The sequence below is a fragment of the Artibeus jamaicensis genome, unplaced genomic scaffold (genome assembly GCF_021234435.1).
Source record: "Artibeus jamaicensis isolate MK-2021 breed Jamaican fruit bat unplaced genomic scaffold, CSHL_Jam_final scaffold_754, whole genome shotgun sequence".
NCBI lineage: Eukaryota > Metazoa > Chordata > Mammalia > Chiroptera > Phyllostomidae > Artibeus > Artibeus jamaicensis.
This window is the reverse complement of record NW_026522054.1, coordinates 5,943,156-5,970,699: the sequence shown is the minus strand read 5'-3', so window position 1 is coordinate 5,970,699 and position 27,544 is coordinate 5,943,156. Positions and strand designations below refer to the sequence as shown.

The 27,544-nt window shown below is 54.2% G+C and overlaps 1 protein-coding gene across 1 annotated transcript; it reads left to right on the top strand.

Annotated features, from left to right (window-relative positions):
• Positions 1-59: 59 nt before the first annotated feature.
• ASPM (assembly factor for spindle microtubules) lies at positions 60-27,029 on the top strand. Its single transcript, XM_037150915.2, has 25 exons — positions 60-467; positions 2,739-2,882; positions 3,040-4,525; positions 5,696-5,800; positions 6,358-6,504; positions 7,626-7,871; positions 8,104-8,171; positions 10,050-10,191; positions 10,739-10,869; positions 11,274-11,449; positions 11,935-12,080; positions 12,171-12,256; positions 12,666-12,887; positions 13,826-14,033; positions 14,130-14,269; positions 14,375-14,503; positions 15,823-16,017; positions 17,401-21,711; positions 21,846-21,995; positions 22,717-22,908; positions 23,382-23,574; positions 23,696-23,850; positions 25,246-25,422; positions 25,890-26,059; positions 26,781-27,029. Exons 1-25 carry the CDS (start codon positions 204-206, stop codon positions 26,881-26,883), a joined length of 9,486 nt encoding a protein of 3,161 aa, XP_037006810.2. The 5' UTR covers positions 60-203; the 3' UTR covers positions 26,884-27,029.
• The last annotated feature ends 515 nt before the right edge of the window (positions 27,030-27,544 follow it).

Genomic DNA, 27,544 nt, shown 5'->3' with positions numbered 1-27,544 from the left:
ATTGGCTCTGTGAAGGCGTGGGGCGGTGCCGCGCGTGCCCATTGGTGGAGGAGGGAAGTTTAAGTTGCAGCAGGGGCCACACCAGAGTCTCCCGGGTTGTGGCGAATTTGTAGGGATCCTTTTGTTTTTTTCTGAGGTGCGGACGACTGGGAGAGAAAGAGAGGTAACTTCGCTGCGGAGCGGCCTGCGGCTGTCGGGCTGCCATGGCGACGCGGCGAGGCTGCCAGGACCGGAGTCCCCGGGAGCGGAAGTCGCCGGCGGGACTGGGAGAGTCCCCGCCGGTCCTGACCCTCAGCCACTTCTGTCCGAAGCCTTTTCTGTGCTTCGGGAACGTGCGCCTGGGGGCCTCGAAGACGCTGCCGCTGGCCCTGCTCAACCCTAACCCCGAAGCGGCTGCGGTGACGCTGCCGCGCTGTCCCGCCGCCGCCCAGGGCTTTGAGGTCTGGCCGAGCGCCTTGGAGCTGCAGGTGGGTGTGCGCGGGCCGGGCGTGATCACGACTCCCTGTCACCCCTCCACCCTGCTGTGGGAACGGGAGAGATGCGGGCCGGGGGGGAAACTACAGACACGGGGGAGGGACCTCAGAGGATGAAGCCAGGTCCTTTCGTCCACTCCGGGGACGTCCGGGTCCCCAGTCTCTGGATTCGGGTAGGGAAGGGTGGGCAGGGGCTGCTCGCTAGCGCGCGTGCGCAGAGCATCCTTCGGCGCATCTCAGAAGCCTATTCCAACAGGGTTGTCGTAGACTTGGGCGTCGTGGGACTTGTGTAGTTCTAAAGGAATAGACCGCACTTTTTATGCACACCCTTTATCTGTCTATCTGTTGTTAATGATGCTCTGGGGCGTACCCTGGTTGGATCATCTTTTTGTCGCCTCCTATCGGTTATCCTAAATGCATCTTAGTGGCCTTGGGTGTCGGGAAAACTGAGCCCACCGAGACTCAGGGGCACTGGCACTGCTTGTTATGGTGAGACAGGGAGCTTCGTTTGGTTGGAATGTCCGTACGGGAGACGCAGAAGCACTGCTTTCGGGTTATTGTCCACAAGCGCGTGCGGTGTTGCTTTCGTGTAGTTTTCACAGTGAGTGGGTCCGGTTTAATTTTATCGCTGTCGTTTCCAAGAATTCCCCGGTGGCTCCTCTGCACGGCGTTGGCCAGCGTTTTTGCCTTTGTCAGGAGAAACAGAGCAGATCACTGCTTCTCTTGACCGCTGGCTTTCCATTTGGAAGATCCTGTAGAAGTGTGAAAATAAAGCTGAATGTTACCGGTATGAGGCCTGGCCACCAGGGGCTCAGGTCACCGACCTGAGCTTCCACAGTGGTCCCCCTCCTCTTGATTTCTCTCCAGGGCACAAGGATTCTTTGGTTACGTGGAACGAAAAAAGATTTCTGGTTTGTTTGTTTAGAATTCACTGTTTTGTAGAGAAAGTGTGGCGGACTCCAGCCAGCAGAGTCCACCTGTTGGGGCTGACTCGAGAATGAATGCACAAGTGACAACAATCCTGTGGAGAAAAGGGAACGGCACAGCTACTCTCTCAAGGGGAGAGCGCCCCGACCCTTGCCTTGACAAGCTTTTATTGTTTTCCTCGGGTCTTAACATCAGAGAAAGATTTATTATCTATTACGTAGAATATTATTGTCTACATTTTAGGTACAACAAGGAAATGAAAACATGCAGAGGGGAATGGCGAACGGCCGGATTAGCTCTGTCCTTGGGCAAATTCGCACAGGCTTTGGAAATTACCTTGAAGATAAACAATACACATTTGTTGTTTTAGACCAGGTGATGGAGTTTTAGCAAGAGCAAGCCATAACAGTCTGTATGCATTTTCTAGGCCCGATTCCCACGGGAAAACTCGGTTTGAAGGTCCGGCTCCTGTCCATCTGTAGGTTTTCCATACAGGGCTGTCACATTTGCCAGACCAAGACAAACCGGTCCCTTACAAGAAAGCACTTTCTTATTTTCTAAAACCAGCTGTTTTTGATGTTTGGTAGTTTCCCCTTTAAATCAAAATGTGTCTCTCCCCCCACCCCTTAGAAAAGCACAGATGCAGAGTTTGTTCTGTCCCCTAAGGGTTCTGGGCTGCGGGGTGTATCTGTCAGAATCTGAGCCCTGGAGAAAGACCTGGGTTTCGCTTACAGTTTGACTTAAATACATAAAGCTTTTTCTGGCCCTTGGTTACGGTGTCCCTACAGTCTGGCAAATGTTGACGATTGCAGTGCCGGGTCCTAGGCATGTAGGCCTGTGAGGACCCCGAGACTGGGCCTGGAACTTAAGTACTTAACGAATACCGGTACTCGTGATGATGTGGTTACAGAAGTTTGTGGGCAGAAGGAATTTAGTTGATTGTTTTATGGATTTTTGATGAAAGTCTTCATAATGAAAATTCTTTTCTCTTTGAATGGGAAGCACTATACATATTCTCAACAACTAGAAATATGTGATTAAAAATGTAAAAAATCACTGACAACAAAAATGATTTGGAGACTGTTCTGTTGCTTTACTTACAATGAAGATTTTATTACAGTTTTATTTTCTTGTGAACCTTGTTTTTACTGGTAGCTTTTTTCCTGATAATAAAGTGAGATAGGTTCGGGAAGTTATTTGACTTAAATGTTGTTATGGTACAGAGTGTTGATGACTAACAATCATTACTCCTATACCATAGTCTAAGTTGTATATAATATGTTTCAGTTCTAACCACCTACTGTTATAAGTAATGTTAAAATTTTCTTTTGATTACAGCCCAAGGAAAAAAATGTTATTTCTGTTAACTGGACACCAATAAAAGGAGGCCGAGTAAGGGAGATTCTGACATTTCATGTAAATGGCATTGTGAAACATGAAGTGATATTATTAGGGAATGCAGAAGAGCCAAAAAAGAAAAAGGTAATAAGTTTTCACTATTCTGTGATATACTCTAAGAAAATAATATGTAAGAATTATTTTGCTAACACTCTTAAGTGAGCACCATACATAAAATGTCTTACTAAAGGCAATATTCAATAGCCATCAACTTCATTTGTATTTTTGCTTGTTTGTACAGAGGAGTCTTTGGGATACCATTAATAAGAAAAAAGTTTCAGCCCCTTTGAGTCGTAAGAAGAGGATTTCAAATATTCAGAATGTTAATGAAACGTTCAGTGTTTCCCAAAAAGTGGACAGAGTTAGGAGCCCGCTGCAGGCTCGTGAAAACCTGGGCAGGAAAGAGGGCTGTTCTCCAACAGAAAACAGTTCTTTGATCCTTGAAGGGGATAAAATACCCATCTCGCCCATCAGTCCCACTTTCAAAGGATGCCGTGGGGAGCCTGGCTTGCCCCTTTGTGTCCGTCGGTCCACTACCTACACGTGTCTTCATGCCTCTGAAAATGGGGAGTTATGGAAATTAGAAGACGCCAACATTTCCAAAGGTTTTAATGAGAAAGTCCTTACCGAAACTTCTGTTGACTCCATAAATAATAACAGCCAAGTGGAAGAGGAGAGTAAACTTACCGTCACCCCAAACTGCCCTTCAACTTTGAACGTCTCACAAAGCCACGGGAATTTCCTAAGTCCAGATTCTTTTGTAAAGAACAGCCACGCGGCTGATCATGAACTAAAATCAGTGCCATGTATGTCGTCGGATACATTTCTGAAAGACGATTCAAGGCCCGTGCATTTGGAATCCAAACCTGTACATGAAGCTTACCAGACAATTCTAAGTCCAGATTCTTTCCTAAAGGACAATTACGGACTAAGTGCGGAGGTAGAATCAGAATCGGTGAGTCCAATTCTGTCCTCGAGTCGATGTGTAGAAGATAATGTAACACGCAGATCTCTCTCTCAACAAACGTGCAAATTATCACCATTTCTAAACGGATATTCTCAGGCCTCAGAATCTCCTCCCGTGCAGAGAAAAAATGAAGTTTTACTGTGTATTCCTGAATGCCAGGGTTCAAACTTTCCAGGAACTATTTTTGAAGGACCTAAGTCTTCAGAAATGAAACCAAATTGTGACAGTTCTATAAAACACAATCAGCCTGGATTTTCTGCAGTTCAGGACATTTCTGGTTATAGCCACAAGACACAGCTTAAGAGACGTCCAGTCCTTTCTGCGACTGTGACTAAATTGAAGCCTACTGGTAACAGAGAAAACAAAACCGAGACAAGCCAACCAAAGGCAAGGAGGTGTCTCTGCAGTGTAGAAGGTGAAGATGAAAAAGTGGCTGATAGTGCAGAAGAGAGAGATACTCTTCGTTCTTATCTCCCAGTTATAGAGCCAGCAGTAAGCAGCCCGACGAGTTGCAAAACAGCGGTAGACTCTTCCTCAAGGGCAGCTTCGGCTGCTCGTAAAAGGAAGAGCGAGGGAAACGTGGAGGGGGCCCGTGTGCTGGTCGGGGTCGCAGAACACACCGAAGTACCAGCGACCGAGAGGATCCGTTTTTCCCCCTGGGCGTCCACAACATCAGCTGCTAAAAAAACGAGAAAGGTGATAATGCCTGTCTCCAACCCTGCCAGCAGCAGAGAGAAACTACACCCGAAGAAGAGACCTGGTGAGTTGTCCGTAAAACTTGAATGACGGTGAACTTGTAAAGGGTGGGTTTCCCGTTCCCCGTGGTTCACAGACTTGCTGCTGATGAGCTTGAATTAAAGCACACTCTTCAGTCCCCCGTTTGCTTAGTGAGAGGAGCCGTGGAGTGTGGGGCTGGGTTCTGGAACAGTTGTGATCTTGTTCTCATTTTAGTTTTGATTGTCATGACTTCTGATTTTTTTAAATAATTGCATTCAAATACTTACCTTCCTTACTGAGTGAGACACTCAGAGTTTTGGACCCAGGGAAGTCCTCCACTCACCTCACCTTGGTCTCCTTAGTCAGGGCCCAGGTTAGAGGGCCCAGGTAAGTGCCTGGCCCCCTTAAGACCATCTGAGGCAACGCAGGAGAGGCCTCTGCGCGCCTGTGCTCCCGGAGACGTTATCCTGCCTCTGCCACTAATTAGGAGGAAGGTGGTCCCCGAGCCGGGCACACCTGCAGGGGAAGCCTGGTTGCTCTCCTCACACTCACAGCCTTGCCAGCTGCCTGAAAACCAGCCCGGACCAATCCCATCCCGCCCAAACTACCGCACGGGACAGTCACGGTCCAGGCCTACTAGGTATTTAAAAGATAATTTGAAAGAACTTCCCAGGACTCCTATCACAGGCTGATACTTGTGTCTTGTTTCTCTTTGAAGGGATCCTAGTTTGAACCTCCATCTGTGCATCTCCAGCTGCGTAAACCCACGCCCTCTGGACGCAGCTGGGTTGCTTGGCTGTATTTTCCTGGCTCTCTCCACCTTGCCTTCTTTTCTCCTGGGACCTCTAACATTTCCTTTGCCCCCTTTCTTATGAAGACTGTCGGTTGTGCTATTGAAATGACGCTCTAGTCTGTCTCCTGTTCAACTTAAGTTCTCAGCACGGCTAAGTCAGCGCTGCAGAGCCTCCTTTCAGCTCTGCGCCTCTAGTCTCGGCCCCCTTCACTCCACTGTCCCTGCCGTTTCCCGAGATGCTGGGCGTTTGGAACTTGCACTGTAGGTTTGACGGGACCACCGAGCCACAGTGTCGTGCCTGTGGCTTAGTGTTTTTGCTGAACAGACGGGATTGTGGGCACCCCAGTTTGAACTTTAAAACCGTTCAGGGAATTAATTTCATTTCGTAATGCTGTTATTCTGCTTTATACTTTATTTTAGATTCTTTAGCACACAAAACTCCCAGTTCTAAAACAAACGGAAGGACAAAACGCGTTGTTCCAGTGGCACAGTCTCATCTGACCTTCATAAAACCGTTGAAAACAGGCAGGTGTCCATGGTCTTTACCGTCCTTGCAAATCCGACATTGAAGGAAGCAGTAATTGTGTTTCGGGCGGAAACGAACCGGAATTTTTGTTGAACAAAAGCCTTGAAGAACTGTTACAAGTCTGTATTCACAGAACAATCAGGGCGTATTCTCAGACTGGCGTGAAACTCACTGGGACTTGGGATTTTTAAATAACCAGGAGGGGCTGCCTTACTCTCTCTTTTTTCTTTTTGTCTATTTTGTTTTAAAAAAAATCAGTTGGGCTTTGTATGGCGTTTTTTTCCCATGACCATTTGTCCCCCTTACCCCTCTCCCACCACCCCCGCCCCCACCATCACCCACTGTCCCCGCATCCGTGAGTCCTTTTTCTTGTTTGCTGGAGCCCTTTTTCCTTTGGTTACATCTCATGCCCCAAAATGCTTCCCACTCTTTCCAGTAAGTCCTGGGAAAGGGGGTGTTAGCCAGAGCCTCTGCTGGTAAAAGTGGTCTTTCGCTATATGTTATATAACAGTTTAAAGGGAAGTTTCTCACGCAATGACCTGGCTTGTGCCCTTAGATGTTCCTCGACACCCAATGCCGTTTGCGGCGAGGAACATGTTTTATGACGAGCGCTGGAAGGAGAAGCAGCAGCAGGGATTCACGTGGTGGCTGAACTTCGTACTGACCCCCGACGACCTCACCGTCAAGACCAGCGTCTCCGAAGGTAGACCTCACAGTCCTGTTTCCCTTGAAGCATGCCCTGGTTTGGGCAGATGGGTTTAACATGAAGTTTTCCTTTTTAATTCCACATGTTTTATTATCGTTAATGGCGTGGTTCACCAATTTATTGACATACATGCTACAAATTGTGTCGGTGAGAATATTTAGGGAATTCTGCACTGAACCTACCGGAGTTTACATTTTTTTTCCTCCTTTTCACTCTCGGGCATCAGCCAGAGCGACTCCCAGGGGACTGATTCCGTCCGAGTCGCAGTGACACGTGGCTGCGAGGGGAACTGGTTCAGAGTTACGTGTGCTGGTCAGGCCTCAGGAAGGGTCTGTGTTGTGCGGCCTCTTCACTCGGGCACACGGAGTGTCTCCGCCCTCTTCCTCCTCGTTTCTGCCTCCGCCGAGCCCCTCAGGGCAGACCCTGGCAGGCGCGCTCCGGACCCCGCTGCTGTAGGGCCGTTTCCACACAGCTCAGTGCTCGTCCTGGGGGCCCCCCTGTGGGAGCGAGGGAGGCACGCAGTCCACGGACAGTTGAGGGTTTTCTCCTGAAAGGGAACGAAGCTGAGCTTTGCTGCCCTCCCGGAGGAAGTACGGGCTCAGTGCGACAACTCAAGGAAAGGAAAAGCCCCGCAGACACGTCGGGACGGTTCCTGGGGCCCGGGGTCGCGGTCCTTTCATGGCAGCCTGGACGCAGCCTGTTATTGAACTCCTCTTCATGCTTGAGAGAAATTCCAGCTGCATCTTACAACTTAATTCATGTCACAAATCCCATTCATTCTCAGCTTCCCTTTTGGATTTTTAAAGAGGGTGGAGGCGGAGAGGCCGGTCAGGAGGCCCTTTCACTGGTCTGGGTTGGAGATGATAATGTGTGGGCGGGGCAGTGGTGGCCGAGGCTGTGAGAAGTGACTGGACGGGGACACCTGGTGCAGGTAGAAGCCACAGGCTGTGGCGATAGACTGTCCTCACGCGCCGAGCCAGTTCTCAGATGGAGAAGCAGAGAGCAAGCGGGGCTGGGGCAGGGGCCGGGTTCTGTTCGGCCGGCTCGCATGGCGTCACGCTGGGTTCGAGGTCTTGTGGAAACACTGCTAAAGGGAGCTGTCTCTCGTTCTCACCCAGTAAATGCTGCTGCTCTGCTCTTGGGCGTGGAGAACCAACATAAGCTGAGCGTCCCCCGAGCTCCCACAAAAGACGAAATGTCGCTCAGGGCTTACACGGCCCGGTGCCGGCTGAACAGGTTGCGTCGAGCTGCGTGCCGCTTATTTACTTCTGAAAAAATGGTGCAAGCCATCAAAAAGCTGGAGATCGAAATTGAAGCCAGGCGGCTGGTTGTTCGCAAAGACAGACACCTCTGGAAAGATGTGGGTAAGGTTATACACAAGCCTTGGTTATTGCTTTACGAACGCAGAGATTTTGTATTTTAGAGTCCAAGGCCAAATTTGCAGCGTACAGTGTCACGTATTCAAATCTCAACTGTTTGAGTGGAGGTATAGTTTACTTAGGTGAACTTACTTCACATAAGTGATTGTCCTCTGTCCCCCCGGCTTCTCCCCGTGGGACTGTGTGCCCTGGCTGACGCGTCCTGCTTTCCCCGCAGGAGAACGGCAGAAGGTGCTGCGCTGGCTGCTGTCGTACAACCCGCTGTGGCTGCGGATCGGCCTAGAGGTGCGTGCCCCTTTCGGCTGTTAGCAAAAGGCTTCATTTTCAGTAAACACGGTTTCACGTATGGAGCCACTTGGTCAGCCCAACTGATCTTTCAGTTTAAAACGAACGTCCTCTAATAAACGCTCATCACGTCAGTAGACCATGCCAGTGCATCACTGCCGTTTAACTTGGTAGTAATTCCTTGTTGGTTTCTTCAGCACACATGTATAGATCAGTGCGAGACATAACGTCCAGCATAGGACGCTCCTTGCCAGCCTTCACACATGCCGAAGGTGGCCTTTTAGGGGCACTTCCTGCCTGGAACCTTGGTAAAACCCGCTGAGGTGTGTGCCCGTGTGCCCACGTCATGGGTGGGACAGAAGCTCAGCGGAATAGTGGCTGCTGGAGGCTGGCAACGGGTCAGGCTGCGGGGTTCACCGGGCCAGTGCCACCATAGCCGTCTGGAATGCTGCTTGTAAAAGCGCCACCAGAACTTGAGGCTTCCCGTGGTCCGCGGCTCGGCAAAGCCCGGAGTGTGAAAACCAGCTGGAGGAGGAAGACAGTGCCTGGCCGTTAGGGAGCATAAGCCTTCGTTAAAAGTGCCCGCTGCCTTTGACCGGTGCGCTTTCGTGTTTGTTGAGGGTTTTTCCTTCATCATGTGGGGCACCCTGTTCTCCAGTCTGCTGCAGGTTTTGGAATAGGACACTCTTTGGGACTGAAAGGAATGTTTATAATAATCTGCCTTTCACTCATCAAGAAACTGAGGCCCAGAGAGAGCACATGCTAAGCCCACTGACGTCACACAGGCTGACAGCGTCCTTGCTGAGATTTCTCCAGTCTCACTGTAATCGAGTTGCAGTTCAGCTCAGTCTCTTATTGCTCAGTGAGACGACGGTGAGAACCCTCACGTGTCACACCGCTCTGGAACCTCAGCCCCGAGGGACCTCCCCACTGGGACGGAACTTTTGGTGGCAGAGGGAGAAAGTGGGCCGACTGGGAAGGCCCGCGATGCCTCGTGGCAGTTGTGTTTCGGCGGAGTGTCTCCTCGGCCACACCCCGCTGCCCAAACCTCCGCAGCTGGCCAGGCACAGGGGAGGCGGGATGTCTTTCTTCCCCTGCGAGAGGTACCCCCAGTCTGCGGCCCTCTGTGGGGACCTGTGGCCGGTGCAGGGAAGGGGGCGGGCTGAGTGACTGTGAACAAAATGTATGGAACCACCCCCCTGGGGGTTCTGCTGTGGCCGCGGCCCCAGAGGAGTTTCAGAAAGTACCGAGGCCAGACTGTGTGTGTTGGCCGGTGTTCATCCTTTCCCACGCTTCCTCTTTGGTCAGTGTGAGGTTATAGGAAACAATTTCATTTTGTTTTCTAAGTGCTTTTTTTAAAAGTCATTATAACACAATGGTGTGAACCTAATTTCTTATTTAACTCATTCATTATAAAGAGGTGTGTCCTTCTCAGATTATTACCTGAAGTGATTTACAGATGCTTTTAAACTTACCTGTTAGAAAGTTGACCGTCTTCAGGTTTCTATTTCACCTTCAGGATACACTTAGTGGGTAGTTACAATTTAATTTGTGCAATGTGTGCACTTGAGAGTTCTTTAACTTAAAGGAAAAAGAATTAAAATACGAATATTGCCAGTCAGCAGATTTTAAAGGATTTATCCTAGTCCCAAGCTGTTGACTTTTCCATTGTGAGGCGAGCATACTGGACACACTGCAAGATGCACAGAACGTGCACGTCCCCTGGGAAGAGGGCGCGGGCAGACATCCGGTCCCTTCCCTGCGGTTTGCGAGGCGGGACGTTGCCAGGCCTCAGAAGACCGGCGTCTGCCTTCCCGTTGCGCCCCTTTGCTTCTCAGAGATCAGCCGGTCCTGACTTTAGCTTTACTCTCTGTCCAGACAGTTTTTGGCGAACTCGTAGCTCTGGAAGACAACAGCGATGTCATGGGGATGGCCGTGTTTATTGCGAGCCGCCTGCTGTGGAATCCTGACCTAGCCGCTGAGTACAGACACCCCTCCGTCCCTCACCTGTACCGGGATGGTGAGCAGCTCCGCCCCCACCCTGAGCGTGGCAACGGCTTCTTCTCGGTCTTCCCGTCTCTGTGTGCGTCGACCTGCCAGAGACACCGACGTGAAGAGGGTGCTCTCTCCCCACCCCGCCCTTCCTGCCCCCAGGAGGCCCCGTCACTTCCCCCACCCCTACAGTTATTTTTGCCCGCCTGTTGTCTCTTCCCACCTTTGCCCTGTGTGGGCTCTGGCCACGAGGGGACCGTGTTTGCTTAGTGTCAGTGCTGCATGTGGCCCCTGGGAGGGTGCCTGCCCGCCGCAGGTGCTCTGGAAGGGCTGGGTGAGGGAGGTGAGCCAAGGCCCCAATGCCTTTGTGCCCCCTCCCCCCGCCTGGACCGGGCGTCCCACCAGAACCCGCCTCATGACGCCACCGTGCTGCAGGGCCCCGTCTCGGGAAGCGCCGGCAGGGCGCGCGGTGCGGTGTGTCGGCTGCTGTTACTGTCATTGCACATTACTGTTATGACTTAGGTGACCCGGGGCTGCCACACGTGAACTGCCTCTGCTTTTGTACTTTCTTCAAGGTCACGAAGAGGCTTTGTCTCGGTTTACACTGAAGAAGTTGCTGTTGCTGGTTTGTTTCCTTGATCATGCCAAAGTCTCCAGACTTATTGACCACGACCCCTGTCTGTTCTGTAAGGACGCCGAGTTCAAGGTGCAGTGTTCGTTTTATACCTTGTGCTGAGCACGTCACACCCCAGACTTGTGCTTGCTTTCACTCTATGGATTTCCTCTGTAGAAGAAGGTAGTTTCTCAAGGCACAGTGCTCGGAGGGGAGGGGAGGGGAGGCTTACCCCGCGAGCCCGCCCAGGGCCCTGGCGCTCCTACCGCAGCCCTGTGCTTCACTGTGGGGATGAGCAGAGTGCTTCCAAGGAATCAATTTTGGGGGAATTTCTGTCCTAATTTTGTATGGTAGCAAATCAGGGCTGATTTTTAGGTGTGGTATTAATTAGAGCAAACTTGGATAAGGCTCTCATGTACAGAATGATTTAAAGGGTCCATTTTGGTGAGCAACACGGTGCTATCGGAACGTAACACCCGCGACTTGCTTCTCCGTAGACTAGTAAAGACCTTCTTCTGGCGTTTTCCCGAGACTTTCTGAGCGGCGAGGGCGACCTTTCCCGTCACCTTAGCTTATTGGGGCTCCCTGTCAGCCACGTTCAGACGCCGTTTGATGAGTTTGATTTTGCTGTGACTAATCTCGCTGTAGATTTGCAATGCGGGGTGCGTCTCGTGTAAGTATCAGAAATAGAACTGTTTTACCTAGGAACGCACACGTTTTCTGGAAAACTTTTTTGTCTGTATTTACACAATCTCTCTTGCTATTTCATGTAATGCGTTGAGTTTAGGCTTGAAAAGCTGGAGCATATTCTGCAGCACTGTTGGAAAACGGTGTCAGTTTTGGGCACGGGCACCCTGTATCCTGTGTCCAGGGTTGCCCCTGTCTGCATGGGCCCAGGGCGTGTCCCCGTGTGCGTGTGTGTGTCCCCTTGTGCTTCTTCACCTCTGCTCCTGGACCTCAGCCCCTGTGAGCAACGGCCCTGCCTGCTGGCGGCACAGCAGCAGGGTCGGTGTGGCTTCGGTCTCTCTGACCTGGGGCTCTGTGCTGGGGGGGGGGGGGGGCGGTCTATGAGGGCGGTGACTGTATTTACGTGGAACTCATCTCTGTGCTCATTTTTGCCTAACGATCTCATGCGGAAATTCCTTCCCCGTCTGTCAGACGAGCCGTGGAGCTGCTCACACAGAACTGGAACCTCTCGAAGAGTCTCCGGGTCCCGGCGATTAGCCGCCTGCAGAAGATACACAACGTGGACCTCGCCCTGCAGGCCCTCCGGGTCCGAGGCGTCCGGCTGCAGGACGAGCACGGTGGGTGCGCCCGGACAGACCTCGTCCCCGCCCCCCCCGCGGAGGTGCCCGCCACGTGTCCTGTGCTGACCGCCCGTCTTCTCCTTGCAGGGAATGCGATCCTGCCGAAGGACATCGTGGACAGGCACCGAGAGAAAACCCTCGCGCTGCTCTGGAGCATCGCACTGGCTCTCCAGGTGCGTCCAGTGCGTTTGGCACTTTTCGTCAATGTGTTGAATAAAGGCCAGCGATAATAACCTTCCCTTACTAGGCGTTACTTTGTCCCAGGAACTGTGACAAATTTGCATTTATTTCGGTTCAAACTTCACCGCTCCCACCCCTCCAAGGTGGGAGTTATCACTACTGCACAGGTGAGGAGACCGAAGGGACAGGTCGCAGCATGGGCAGGAAGTGGAGACGAGATGGGAACCCGGGCTCGCGTGGCTTGGGGTCCCGGGGCCTGACCACTGCCCCTCCCGTCACTTCCATGTGGACTTGTTTGCCTTAAAAAAATAGGCAACTGTAGTTTCCGTGGCATAATAGCAGCACGTCAGGAGGCACAGGATCCTCTTACAGGACAGAAACACTTGTTCCTCTGTGTTTCAGGTGGATGTTTCTCTGGATTTAGATCAGTTAAAGGAAGAAATCGACTTTTTAAGACACACGTGGAGCCTGAGGAAGACGGTGCCCACACCCTCGAGCCGCCGGGACGCCGCCCGCGGTGCGCAGGCCAGCCCGGGGCCGCGCGGATCCCCGGCACAGCAGAGTGAGAGCGTCGGGCTGCTGATGGCCTGGGTGAACGCCCTCTGCGCCTTCTACGGCACGAGAGTGAGCGCCGCTGCCGCCTGTCGGCCCGGGGTCACAGCGAGCCTCGGCCGGAGTCAGCTAGCGTGGGCGCGCGGGTTCCACTTGGCGTTTATTTCTAAGTAGTGGGGTGTTCCTGCACGAGCGGGCTGCTCCTCCAGTGCGCGAAGGCCCTGTCCCGGACCGGTGGCACCTGCTTTGTGAACCGCGGTCATTTCAGGTGTCACTAAGGCAGGAAAATGCCCTCGTGGGGGGTTTAAGCAGGACACCCGTGCACAGAAGTGGGCACTGAGTGGTAGAGTCTGGTGAAGGTGAACGCAGGCCAACCTGCCCGCAGAACGGGCCGTAGAGGGCCTCAGCACGGGGCAGGGGGCCGAGAGGGACAGAGTCTGAGCTGACACACGCAAGTCGGAGGCCGACGCGGAGTGCCTGTGACCGCATGTGGGGAGCGGTGGTGCCTCCCCCCGGCGCTGTTGGGGAAATTGGGGAAATATGGGTGGCCTTCTGGGTGCCATTTAAGAACCAGAGGCCACCGAGGGCCCTGGGGAGACTCTGTCCCAGCCTTTGTCTGCACCCCCAGGGCTGCTGGCCATTCTGGGCTTGCAGACGGGCGTCCCTACCTCGGCCTCCGTCCTCTTGGGGCCCCTCTCCGTGGGCCTGTCTCCGTGTGTCTGCCCCCTTTGTGGCGAGGAGGCCCTCTGTGAACGCGTGGCCTCCCGGGGCTCTGAGAAGGACAGGAACCCGTGACGAACGCGGTCTGACCCGGCGCAGCAGCGTGTCAGCGTCTGTGGGGGGCGTTAACCATTCACAGTTGAGAGCTGGGCCGTGACCGCGGCGTCACACTAGGTGGTGAGGGCAGGCCGTGTGACGCTCTTAGCCGTTATAAGGGAGTACGGGCCACAGAGCCGTCACGACTCTGCTGCTCTCCGCACCGCCGACCCTCTGCCCGCCTTTCCCACCAGGTGGAGAACTTCACGGTGTCTTTCTCAGACGGCCGCGTGCTGTGTTACCTGATCCACCACTACCATCCTGGCTGCGTGCCTTTCCACGCCATCTGTCAGCGGACCACTCAGACGGTGGAGTGCGCGCAGACGGGCTTGGTGGTCTTGAACTCGTCCTCTGAGTCCGAGGAGAGCTGCCTGGATGTGTCCCTCAAAGCGCCCGATCCTGGTCGGTCCCTCTCTGTGGGTCAGGATTCAGGCCCCCGCTTCGCCGCGTCTGAGCTGTGCCCAGAGCCAGCTGATCTCTCTCTCCCTCGCATAACAGAAAACGCAGACGTGTACAGAGAACTCCTGGAGAACGAGAGGAGGAACTTCCAGCTGGTCGGGTCTGCCGTCCGCGACCTCGGGGGCGTGCCGGCCATGCTTCACCACGCGGACATGTCCAACACCATCCCGGACGAGAAGGTGCGGAGCGGGGCTTCTTCGGTGGCGGCTGACACGCTGGCGTCTCAGGCGACGGCCGTCGGCTGCTCCCTGTCACTCTCCTGATCCCACGTTTTGTTCCTGTAGGTGGTCATCACCTTCCTGTCGTTCCTGTGCGCGAGGCTCTTGGATCTCCGCAGAGAAACCAGAGCCGCTCGGCTCATCCAGACGGCCTGGAGGAGGCACAAGGTGAAGTCGGACCTGAGACGCCGTCAGGTGCGCCTGAGGGGGACGCCGGGTGCACACGGTGGTTCTTGGTGTGGTTTTACGTTGTGCCGACGCTGGAAATTCGATAACCATGTGGGCGTCGGGTTGGAGGCGGCCGTTCCCGCCAGTCACTGAAGCTCCCTTCATTCGATGCGTCCTGCCGCCCTGTCCCGCCGTGGGCTCGTCCGCTGTGGGTCAGTGGAAGGACTCGTCTGCTGTGCACGTCGGTGACAGACCTGGGGCACCCGGCTCAGCACTCCGCTCCTTCGCCTGGATCAGGGATTCTCAGAAACAGCAATTGGAGTGTTTTTGTTTTTTTCAAAGGATGAAATCTGCTTTCTTTCCCGCAGATTGTTTCCCCGCCCCAAGTTAATAGGGTTTTAACTGCAGAGGTTTCTTACCTTTTCCGTTGGTGCGAGTTCTTTGCTTGGTGTGCGTCTGCAGCCCGAGTAGCGGAGGTCCCCCTTCATGAGGACCACGGCTTCCCTTTTTCCTCCAGGAGACCCCACCCCTTGGTCACACAGCCGCACAGCAACGTGGTCGCATGTGTCCGTTTGCCACTCGCAACACGAAGCCGCCGGTCCCCTGTGTACTCTAGGAGGAACACGACGGGCTAGTGTTCCTCCTAGAGTGGGCACAGAAACGTCACCAGCTCGGCGTTCTGCTTCGTGTCGTGGTGGTCACTTACGTGAACTCTCTGTTGAGACAGAACAGTGCCCAGGGACAAGGAGGGCTTGGGGCCAGAGCTACCTGAGGGGTGACGCAGGGCTTCCCGAGGGTCCCCGGATACATTCCAGCTCTTCGTCCCTCCTGTGAGTGAACATCACCGACTCCAAAGCAAATTCTTACATTAGACCTGCGTTCAGGCAAAAGAAAACTAAGTAGGTGACACCTGGCTCAGCCACTGGGTAGGACTAACGATGGTGCCGTGGTGTCGTTGCCTGAGAGGGGGAGGCAGTGGCTGCGGGCCTGGGAGGAGCCGCTGGTTTCTGCCGCTGATGTTGGTAAGGGATGCATCTGCTTTCCACCTGGAGTGTCCCTCCTGTCACTGACAGTCGCTGCTCACTGAGCAAATGACCCAGAGTGTGACCATCACTGCTGGTGTGTGTTTTCATCCGTGAGCTGCCCTTTGCCTTCGTAGGGGGACCGTTCGACCCCGTCCGTGGCTGACTGGGTTCCCGGACTGTGGGACACCAACAGCTGAGTTTGGTTGAGTAACAGTCGGGCTCCGGACCAACCCCTGCGCCGTGGGGTTTCACAGGTGATTTTCTTACAGAGTAATTTAGGGTCTTGAGTGACTGTGTAACTTTTTTTTCTTTTTTTTTAAGGAGAGAGACAAAGCCGCAAGAATAATCCAGTCGGCCATAACCCGTTTTCTAGCCAGACGACGACTGAAGAAGGAGGTCAGCGCAGCCCGGGTCATTCAGAAGTCCTGGCGAAGGTTCTTACGACAGAGAGAATTACTGATGCTAAGAAAGGCAGAGCTGGAAAAAATTCAGAGTAAATCAGCACTAGTTATTCAGGTAGAGTATGCTGGAGTGTTTGAATTAAAAGGTTTTCATGACATTGGAAGGAAGAAAGTGAAACATGATAAAGTTTTAAATTATTGTCGTTTAGGTTTCTACATTTTCTCTGGTACTTAGCTCTAGCAAATATTTAGGGAGCATTTGAGTTCTTGCTTCCAGCATGTGTCACCAGTTTGATTCAAACTCTCATAAAAAATTTTCAAAAAGCAAATATTCGGTACCTCCCTCCGATCTGTGAAACTCTCCTGCGCTCGGTGCAAGGCGCAGACAGACCGAAATGCCTGCTTTCCTCCGAAGGAGCAAACAGTTCACCTCGGTGGCACTTGCTGTCTCTTTTGTGAGTTTTCTGGCTTCCACTCAGCAGTGCGCGCTGCCCTGTCCTTGTGCTCGGTGCTCCCCTGTGCCGCCAGGCACCGCTTCCTGTCTTTGCTGCGGACCCTGGAAGCTCTCCTTCCAGGGGACACGTCACGTGTGTGTTTCCTCTCCAGCCCCCTGAGATGGCCCAGGATGGAAACACCTCTTACGATGAGACCGTAGCAGGCCTGCGTTGTCCGCCTAGGAAAAAACATTTAACGTGTTTACTCTACATGGTGGACATGACTTGCATCTGTGTGTTAGGTTTTGTTGCTATTGTGGGTTCTATTGGGATCACGTCAGAGAGCTGTGTGCTGTTTCCATTGGCCCCGTGTGAGTGCCACGGGTCCCGCGGCGAACTGTGCTTCTGTTGGTGAGAAAACGCCAAACTTCCTTCCCAAGAGGCTGTGCCATTTTCAAGAGGCAAACGTTTATCTCTTCTCGTGTGTCTTTAGAAGTCTGTTTTTAACCACGTGTCTACACTCTCCAATGGCGGGAAAAGGAAGCAATTTTAACACTCACGAAAACTGACTGGGAGCGGCCTGGCTCCCTGAGTTCTCCAGTCCCCGTGTGCACATGGTCGGCCGGTGTTGGGATAGTACAGGGTCTGTCCGCGGACGGAATGCAGGCTCTGCAGATGGGTCACAGAACTCAGAGACAGATGCCAGGGAATCGCTGCGAGTCAGTTCATAGGTAGCAGAATATGACAGTAGCTTCATTTCGACTCTTCTCATGTATTATCCTTATGTAAACTTGCATATATTCCGTAAGTCTCTGGAATACAAATGCAAGATAAATATTAGGACTGAGACAAGGGTTTCTGAATTGGCCACAGCTATAGCAATGCAGAAACTAAACTACAAACAAAAGAGGCAAACATGATTTTCAAAGATATACTGCTTTTTATTTTACTGTATTTTTAAGTATTTTTAATATTCTTAAAGAATATTTAAGAATTATACATTTAAATGTGTTAAGTATACAAAGGTATGACTTTGACTTTGTGTTCTTCCTTATTTCTTGCAGAAATATTGGAGAAGATATTCCACTAGAAAGAAGTTTCTGACACTGAAAAAGTACTCAATCATCCTGCAGTCCAGGATAAGAGCGAAAATGGCTGTTGCCTCTTACAAACGGTGTGTGCGGGCGGCCGTCACCATTCAGAGCCAGTGGCGAGCTTGTGTAAGAAGAAGGCAGGATCGGCAGAGATACAAAACGCTCAGGTCATCGTGCCTCATAATCCAGTCTGCGTTCCGAAGATGGCAGCGCCGCCAGATGCGAAGGCGGATAAAAGCCGCCATCACCCTGCAGGGGGCCTTTAGACAGTGGCGCGCCAGGAAACGGGCTAAAGAAGAAAAATCTGCCACGGTCATCCAGTCGTGGTATAGAATGCACAGAGAACTACGGAGGTACTCTCACACCAGATCTTGTGTTCTTACCATTCAGACCGAGTTTCGTCGCTTTCGAGCCCAGAAGTTATATAAAAGGAAAAGGGAAGCCATCCGGACCATCCAGACCCGCTGGCGCGCACACCTGGAGGCAAGGGGGGCGCGCGCCCCCTATCTGCAGAAACTGGCTGCGGCCGTCTGCATCCAGGCTGCGTTCAGGGCGGTGCGTGCCCGGCGCCTGCGCAGAGAAAACGCGGCTGCCTGCGTGCTCCAGGCGTACTGGAGGATGAGACAGGAGAGGCTGCGGTTCCTGGCCCTTAGGAACACCGTCGTCACGTTGCAGGCACATGTAAGAAAGCATCAGCAGTTACGGAAGTACAAGAAGATGCAGAAAGCCGCCCTTGTCATTCAGACTCGTTTCCGAGCGCACATTGCAGCCAGGACAGTCCTGGCGTCCTACCAGAGGACGCGTTCCGCTGCCATTGTCCTGCAGGCTGCATGCCGGGCGAGGCGAGCCAGGAAGGCGGTTCACCACGCCCTCACCTGTGTCATAAGGATTCAGGCGTGTTATCGAGCTCACGTCTGCAGAAAACATTTCCTGAGCCTAAAGCACACCACAGTGAAATTACAGTCAATGGTCAGGAGGCAACAAGCTCGAAAACGGTATCTGCAGTTAAGGGCGGCCGTGGTGTTTGTCCAGCAGAGGTACCGGTTCCTGCAAAGGGCCGCGCGCCGGCGAGGGGAGCTCAGGCAGGTGCTGGAGGCCTGTGTCAGGCTGCAGGCCTGGGCTCGCGGGCACCAGGTGCGGCGGCAGGTGAGGCTGCAGCGGGCAGCGGCCACCTCACTGCAGGCCCACTTCAGGATGAGGACGGTGCGGCGGGGCTACCTGAGGATGCGCAAGGCCGCGCTTGTCATCCAGAGATGCTACCGTGCGCACCGAGTCTGGCTCCGGCAGCAGGAGGCGCTGCGTGCACGGAGAGCCGCCACCTGCCTGCAGGCTGCTTTCAGAGGCCACTGCGTGCGCCGACTGCTGCGCCGGCGGGCCCTGGCCGCGTTGACGATCCAGAGTGCCTTCCGGGGCCACAGGGAACGGGCGAACTACCGCCGAGTGCTTCAGTCTGCCGTACAGATTCAGAGGTGGTACAGGGCCAACTGTGCCGCCCGTGGTCTCCGCGCTCGGTTTCTAAAGGTGCGGGCCGCAGTGCTCACCCTCCAGGCCGCTTACCGGGGTTGGCGGGTTCGCGAGCAGATCAGCAGGGACCGCATGGCGGCCGTGGCCCTTCAGGCTGCCTTCAGAAGGGCCCGGGACCAGCGGCGGTTTCAACAGCTGAAAGCCGCTGCTCTGGCCCTCCAGCGGCGTCGTAGAGCGCAGGCCGCTGGCCGGGCGCAACGCCGGGACTACCTGCGGCTGCGGCGGGCCGCGCTGACCCTGCAGGCGGCGTGCAGGGGCCGAGCGGCGCGGAGGCAGATCCAGAGGCGACACGCATGTGCCACGCTCATCCAGTCCTGCTACAGGATGCACGCGCAGCGCAGGAGGTGGTTCGCCGTGAGGAAGGCCGCCCGTCTGATTCAGACGTGGTTCCGGGCCTGCTGCCAGGGCAGGAGGCAGCGGCTTGCGTATTTGAAGACCAAGGCAGCCGTCCTGGTATTGCAGTCGGCTCACCGCAGGATGCGGGAGAGAAGGAAGAGAGCGGAGGAGCGCACCAAGGCCGCGGCCACCATACAGGCCGGATACAGAGCTTACAGAGCCAAGAAGCGCCGGGCCGCCTGCAGGGCTGCAGCTGTCACCATTCAGAGGTGGTACCGCAGTGTCAAAATTGCAGACCGCCAGCACAAGGAGTATCTTCATTTGAAGAAGTCAGCGACCAGAATCCAAGCCGTTTATAGGGGTGTGCAGGTCAGGAGACACATCGGACGTATGCACATGGCAGCCACGTTCATTAAAGCCACGTTTCAGATGCATCTGTTGAAAAGGAGATTCCGTAAAATGAGAGCAGCCGCTGTCATCATTCAAGTGCGGTACAGGGCCTATTGTCGAGGTAAAACTCAGCGTGCACAGTACTTGGCAGTTTTGAAAGCTGTCGACATCCTCCAGGCAGGTTTTCGGGGAGCGAGAGTTCGGTGGAACCTCAGAAGGATGCAGGCGGCCGCGGTGGTCATCCAGTCGGGCTACAGAAGGCACAGGGAGCAGGCGCGCTTCCGCAGGGTCAAGGCGGCCACGAAAACGGTGCAGCGCAGGTACCGGGCTCTGAAGGCCGGGAACGAGCAGTCTGAGAGGTACAGGCAGTTAAGGCGTGCCGCGATCCTCCTTCAGGCTGCGTTCAGGGGGATGAGAGCCAGGAGGCGCGTCAAAGCTATGCATTCGGCTGCAGTGCTCATTCAGAGGAGAGTCAGGGCTGTAAGGACCAGAAGGAGGTTCCTCTCTCTCCGGAAAACTGCCCTTTGGGTCCAGAGAAAATACCGTGCCAAAGTTCACAACAAGCATCACTTAGCATTTCTGCGGTTACAGGAGGCCGCGATCACGATCCAGTCATCGTTCAGAGGCTGGGCGGTAAGGAAAAGGCTGCAAGAGATGCGCGGGGCCGCCACCGTCATCCAGGCCACGTTCAGAATGCACAGAGCGCAGGTGAGCTACCAGGCTTTAAGACACGCGGCGGTCCTGATGCAGCGGCGTTACTGGGCGTGTAGAGCCGCGGAGCTGCAGAGAGAAAGGTTCGTCCGCCAGAGGCACTCTGCTGTGGTCATTCAGGCCGCCTACAGGGGGTGGAGAGCGAGACAGCTTTTGCAGGGGACGCACAGAGCTGCCGTCCTAATACAAAGCACATACAGGATGCACAGGCAGTATGTTTTCTACCGCAAGGTTCAGTGGGCGACAAAGCTGATACAAGAGAAATACAGGGCAAATAAAAGGAAGGCTCTTGAACCGAGAGCGCTGGCGGAAGCAGGAGCCCGCGTTCAAGCGGGTCCCCCGGACTTGGCCATGGTGGAGCAGGCTCAGGAGCAACACCTGGCTGCCAGCACTGTCCAGAAGCACTTCAGAGGCTTCCGAGTGAGGAAGCGCTATCTCCGCTTAAGAGCGGCCGTGGTTTTCGTCCAGAGGAGGTACAGAGCGATCGCGGCGGCGCGCACTCTGGCAGCCCTCCACCTCCAGGCTTCTCAGGGAGGCGCTCGGGAGCAGCGGGGCACCCGGGGTGGGCACCCGGCAACCCCACGCATTCAGCCCTCCTGCAGCACGCACGGGGCCCACGCTGCCCGCCCGGTGCGGAGAGGCACGGCTGCTGCCTTACAGAGTCGCTGCCGGCCACGGGTCGGAGTGAAAACAAGGAGGAGGCGGTCTTCGGCCGTCCAGACACCCACTCCAGCTGCTCAGGCTGCATTCAGGGACACGGAGACTGGGCTGGAACTGGAAAATGCCACCGAGGAAGAGGTGGCAGCCACCGTTGACCGACCCGCCTCCCGCTGGGCTCTGGCTGAGACCAGACAGGAAGCTGCCTGGAGCTCAGTGGTGGGGCCTCCCACGTGCTCTGAAGCTCTGGTTGCCTGTTCTCCGGCCGCAGCGGGTCACTCTCAAAGCAGGGCTGCGGTGACGGTTCCCAATGCTTTTCACACAATGGCCGCAGGAACCTTGGACTTGGAGCTGTGGGCTGCCCTGCGAGTTCAGTCCTTCCTGGGAACGGCTGCCTGTCGGAGAAGGTTTGTGCAGCAGAGAAGAGCCGCGATCACTCTGCAGCTGTCCTTCCGGGCACGGCGGGCCAGAAGACAGTTGTGGCTGTGGAGGAGGGCGGCGGTGGTCTTGCAGACCTGCCTGCGAGCCTGTCTGTCTGCAAAGCGTCAGAGAAGAGCGTATTTATGGGCCAGGAGCAGTGCTATCATCATTCAGGCTAAGACGAGAGGGCTTCTACAAAAACGGAGGTTTCTGAAAATTAGAGAGAGCGCCTTGAAAATGCAGGTATTTACTTAAATGTAGACCATCTTAATATTTAAAAATTAATTATTTATGTTATTTGATGTGGAGCTTGTGCAGAAGTAAATGTTGATTGTCTTGAGTCAAACATTTGTTTATTACTGCTTTTCCTCCTCTAGAGATCAGACGGGAGAGCCAGCGTTCGGCTGCTTCGCTTCGCAGCGGCTGCGTATCACCACCTGTGCGCAGTCAGAATCCAGAGAGCGTACAGGCGTCACCTGGCCGTGCAGGATGCCAGAAGTCATCTCCATGCTGTCGTCTGCACTCAGGTGAGCTGCTCCTTCGCAGGGAAACTGGGGTATGACTGTGTTAGAAATTTCTGGTGTTTGGTGAGTAATTTCCAAGCACATCCTGCTGAGGCTGCAGCACCTGGCCTTCTGCCGCGAGGCCCACCAGTAATTGGGTGGGTTGGGAAGAGGCTGCTGTTCTGCGTTGGGAGCAGGGCTGTGACGCACTGTCCGGAGGAGCAGCGCTCACTCCGCGCCTGCCAGCGAAACCTGGGGGGCCTGCTGGTCTCCATCCTCTCCAGCACCTGGCAGGGTTCCTGTTTTGGATTTACATTCTTATGTGTGTGTTGTGTGCTTTTTAATGTGGTGTTTTTAGTATATACTTTGCCCATTTTGTGTTGGGTATCCTTATTTTTTCTGCTTTATTAGAAGTCCTGGATATGAATCCTGTTTGTGTGTGTTAGCATATTTACACATAAAATACTGAGAGAAAACATGTGTTGCAGAAGGAGACGTGCAGTGTGATGTAACCCTCAGAACTGGTGGGAGGGCGGGCTGTCCAGGGTCGAATCGGTGCACCCACGCTCCGGCACAGCCCGGAAGGTTCACGGCCAGGGCGGGGCAGGGAGGCCCCTAGGAGGGCTGACTGGCGGTCTCAGTGTTCTATCAGAAACGAGCTGCTCTGTTTCATGAGGTACGTGTGTGTGCATGCGTTTATTAACTTTTTAAAAACTAAAGTAAAATCTTCATCCGTTTCAAACAGAGACAGTGTCCAACCAGATCACAGCTGAAGAGGCGGTTGCAGATGCCTCAGAGCGTCTTAAACGTAGACCGTGAGGTTGAAGAACATCAGAGGCGGCGGCACCGGGCTGCGTCGGTGATCCAGAGGGCCGTGCGCTGCTTCCTCCGCCGCAGAGAGCAGGAGAGGTTTAGGAACGGAGTCGTTAAAGTGCAGGTGACGGAGACCATGCTGAGTTTAGGCCGAGACCTGGGTTAGCAGTTCATGTATATGAGACCTAACATTTTGAGGACAGTCACATATATTTCAAAGACCTGAGATTGGCCAATAGAGTAAGTCATCAGTACTAAGCTACCACAAGTTCATTGCTATAGCCCTTTTTAATTTTTTCAGATTTCCTGGAGGAACTTTATGTTTGAGAGATGAAAAGTGTATTAGCAGATTGAATAGAGATTAAATGTCTCTGGAACAAGGAATGAACTTCACTTTATTTACAGGAATATGAATGTATTTCTTTTTAGGAAACTTGACTTAGCTGTTTCTTAGAAGCTGAAGGGGGGTTTTAGTTGCCAAGTGCCTGCTCACACCATACACATTTAGTGAACACGTTTACTTCACGGATACGAATGTGGACAGAAGGCCCAGGCACACGGGCTGCAGTCTCTGAACCACAGTGTCTGGTCTGGCAGGCGCTGTGGAGGGGCTACTCCTGGAGGAAGAAGAACGGCTGTGCCCAAATCGAAGCCGTGCGCAGAAGGCTGCAGATGGTGAGCGCGGAGGTTCGGGAAGAAAACACGCTGTCCCGGAGGGCCGCCCTCGCCCTCCACCACCTGCTGACCTACAGGCACCTGTCGGCTGTGCTCGAGGCTCTGAAGCACCTGGGTCAGTGGCCGTGTTCCCGCCGTGCCTGGGAGGTGGCAGATGCGGGTTTAGCAGACAGCACAGGGCGAGCTCGCCTCCGAGTTTGGGAGGCGTGAGCTCACCGCTCCGCCCTCCCTTGCAGAGGTCGTCACCAGGCTGTCCCCGCTCTGCTGTGAGAGCGTAGCCCAGAGCGGAGGCGTCTCCAAGGTGCTGGTCCTGATCCGGAGCTGCAACCGCAGCGTCCCCTGCATGGACGTCATCTGCTACGCCGTGCAGGTCCTGCTCAACTTGGCCAAGGTAGGTTTCCGCTCCGGCCCGGGGACCTTCACACGTCCAGAAGTCTGGCTCGGCAAACCAGGTTTCCGTCTGCCCGTCCCTAGGACTCGGGTCCCAGGTTAAATTCCTGTATGTGCAGGAGTCTCGGGGGGGAAAGGTGTTGAATCTGCTAGCATGATGTGGAAGAAACACTAATATCTGATGGGTTTATTTCTTCTGTCTTCATAGTACTACTAACGGTGATTAGCAGCACCGCTGGAGGACTTATTTATCGAGAACTACCTCTAAGGCACTTCATAGCACTATTCCCATTTGAATGAGAAGGAACAGTTTTTACAAAGTTAACTCACTGAGCTGGGGCTCAAGTGTGTCACGCTGTGGAGCTGAACTTGGAGCCCTGTTGTCTGCTGCTGGACTGGGGCTTTTCTCCAGTGCACTGGGTCCAAGTGGGGGGCCTCCTGTGTGCACGTTCAGCAAAATGTGACGTGACGAGATACGGCTGTGACGTAGTCACCCTGCGATGCTCTACCTGCCGGCATTGAAGTCTGGGGGGTTTGGACTGGTAGCAGGTATCTGTGTGAAACTCTGCTGCACACAGCAGAGGGCAAGGAGGTGACCGGCTCGCTGTCCCCACCCAGCCCCTCAGCCACACTCCAAGCCCTGGGCCCTGCACTCTCTTAGGGAGGAGGAGAGGTTAGGAACCCAAACCTGGATGCCATCTGCCTGGGTCGAACCCCAGCTCTGCGGCTTTCTCCGCGCCTCTCTGCGCTCCGCCTGCTGTTCAGTGAAGTGGGTGTGGTGACGTCCCGCTTCAGGGCTATTGGAAGGACCAACTGAGTCAGGAGGTGGCACGTGGGTGTGCCACACACATGTCAGCTGTCCGTCTGGTTTGGCTGTTACTTCTGCCTCCCTGTCATCAGCAGTGTTCCTTACCGCGCACTTTCCAGAACGTGCAATGAAGCCATTAAACACTGAGGCACGAAACGTGTGTCCCAGACTCACTGCCGTGTGGCGTGCTCCCCCTGCAGCAGCGGCAGCAGGGCGGGCCACAGACGTGCCTGCCTCATGGTCACGCCTGCGGAGACCCGGTGGGGACGGGGCGTCTGCACCCCGAGAGGCGCCCCGTGCAGGCTTGTCTCTGTCTGCCGGCTTCAGGGTTGCGCTGTCCATAGTGTGGACATGGTGCATTGTGTGTGGAAGTTAAAATGGGGAGGGAAAGTCACAGTGCAGGTGCACCCGTCAGATGGACCTAGAACCGGTAGTGACGCCAACAAGTCCCTTCACTGAGTCATTTGCACTTGCCGCTGATGACCCAAAACTTGGCTGTAAGAATATGATATGTATGTTTTGGGCCAGGTTGTTCCTAAGAATACCTGTGATTGTCGTAACTTTCAGTCTCCTTCTGTTCCCTTCAAGTATGAGAAGACGACGCCAGCGGTCCGTGGCGACGAGGCCTGTGTGGACACCCTGCTGCAGCTTCTGCAGAGGTACCGAGAGAAGCCTGGCGACAAAGTCGCGGACAAGAGCAGAAGCATTTTCAGCAAAACTTGCTGTTTGTTAGCTGTCGTACTGAAGGCAACAGGCCGAGCCTCCGTAAGTCCTACTGCGTTGGTTTGCGTTTTCACGTCACTGTGGCTGCTGATTGCGGGGTGCATTTGAGAGAGCACATTGGATGTGGGGGGCTGTGGAGTGGAGAGGCACGCGTCAGATGCGGTGGTCCAGGCGAGAGGCTGTGCCTGAGGGCCGCGTCCCTGGCAGCTCTGAAGAGGTTAAGTCACCAGCTTGGTAACAGAGTGTAAGGGTGTTGGCTCTCATACTGGCCTTTCTATTCCGTGTTAAGTGCACAGTTTTGAATGTGTGTGTCCCTTATAACTGTCTTACAAATGAGTTTATAGTGCAAACCAGTCTAACTTCTGAACTCTGAGAGCTTGGGCTTTGGCTGTTAGATGCTCACAAGTTCACTGCACAGCGTTTATTTATTAGGGTTGATCTTGGTCGCACAGACGGAATGTAAGGTTGACGTCTTACTAGCTTCACTCAGTGTGTCTTTTCTTTTTCAGGACGTCCGGAATAGGCCTGACGTTGTTGACTGTGTTTACAGTGTCTACAAGCTCACGGCTCGTAAACGCACGGTGAACACTGAAAGAATGCCTTGTAAAGAAAATAAGAATGGTTCTCTGAGCACTCCCTTCACTCCCGACACAGCTGTGAGAACCAGAGCAGTTCCGAGGTGAGCGGGCGCTGTGCTCTGTGGTTTTGCGTGGCCGTCCGTTTGTGCGTTCAGCGGACATCAGCCGAGAGACGGCCACAAACAACAGTGTGGGGGTGGCAGGTGGCAGGTTTGCCCTGAAGTGCGAGCGGGACTGTCCAGCTGACTCAGTCGGACGGAGGGATTGCAGTCAGAGGCGTTAGCAAAGGGGATGAGTTGCTGGGCCTGAGCTGGACCAGGAGGGGACCGGGCAGCCGTCCACCGGCTGCTGGCGCAGGGACGTGTGTGGGTGGAGGACTTGGCGCAGGGGGGCGTGTCAGGTGAAGGGGGCACAGAGCAGCAGTGGGGGCAGGAGGCTCCGTGCAGACGTTGGGGCGGTGCCCCTTCTGGTGACGGCGTGTCCTTGATGGTGCGAGCAGGGGCTGGTTGAGGTGGGACAGAAGGGAAGGGGCACAGTGACAGGGGAGCTTGTGGAAGCTGCTGAGAATGGTGACAGGGGCCCAAGAAGACCAAGAACCGGGGAGCACCGGCTTTGGCGCGCGGCCAGTGGCAGCAGCGGGGAGCTAAGTGGCCTAGGGCTGGTTGGTCACAGGGGTGGGTCACCTGCTGGGAGGACGGCCTTAGTGATGCCTGCGCCTGGTGTCAGGGAGGCTCGGGGTCAGGCAGGTCTTAGTTGGGACCCGGGGCGAAGACTCTTCTGAGAGAAGAGCTTGAATAATGCGGGGCCTTTATTTTTTCACAGGCTTCAGCCAGACTGGGTTTTGAGTCGGGATAACATGCAAGAAATTGGGGACCCCCTGCACGCCATTCAGATGGTGATGGACACGCTGGGCATCCCCTTTTAGTAAATTAGTAGGGGCAGGCCTTTCCTGCTCGGGGCAGAGGCCCATGAGAGCAGGTCACGAGTATAAAGTATTCTGGCTCTTCGGGTAGAACTTTTAAAGTTGCTTTTGTTTTAAAATTAAAAAATAAATGTGCCGCGAAAACTCCATTTCCATGTTCACGTTTTATTAACAGCTTTGTGCATGCAGGAGACTAACGTTCCGAAAATGATTGGAACATTTATGTCCGTTATCTTAGAACATTGTTAGTCTGAACGTTGTCCTGTCCCTAAGGGCAATGGAACCATTAATTAGCTCTGTCATGTGGGTAATGGGGGGGGGGTTCTGTCACAAAGGTTGGAAATTTAAGATTGTGCCCACTCACAGCGCTAGGAGGATAAAATACCCCCAGGAAGGCTGACCGACGGCGTCCCCCTCTGTCTCTGGGACTGACTGGACTGTCCCGACAGGACTGTTCCGACAGGCAGCGAGCCCCCGGGGAGACCAGACCCTTCAGAGTCTCCTTTCGAACCCATCGGGGCCCCTGTGGCCAGAGAAGCCCAGGGCATCGGGTAGAATGGCAACCTGTCCTCCGGTCCCGAGCTGCGGCCCTGAGGCGATTCTGTGTGGAAACGAACTGGTTGTCCATACGTTTGGGTCGCACTTATCAGCACTGAGCCCGGGT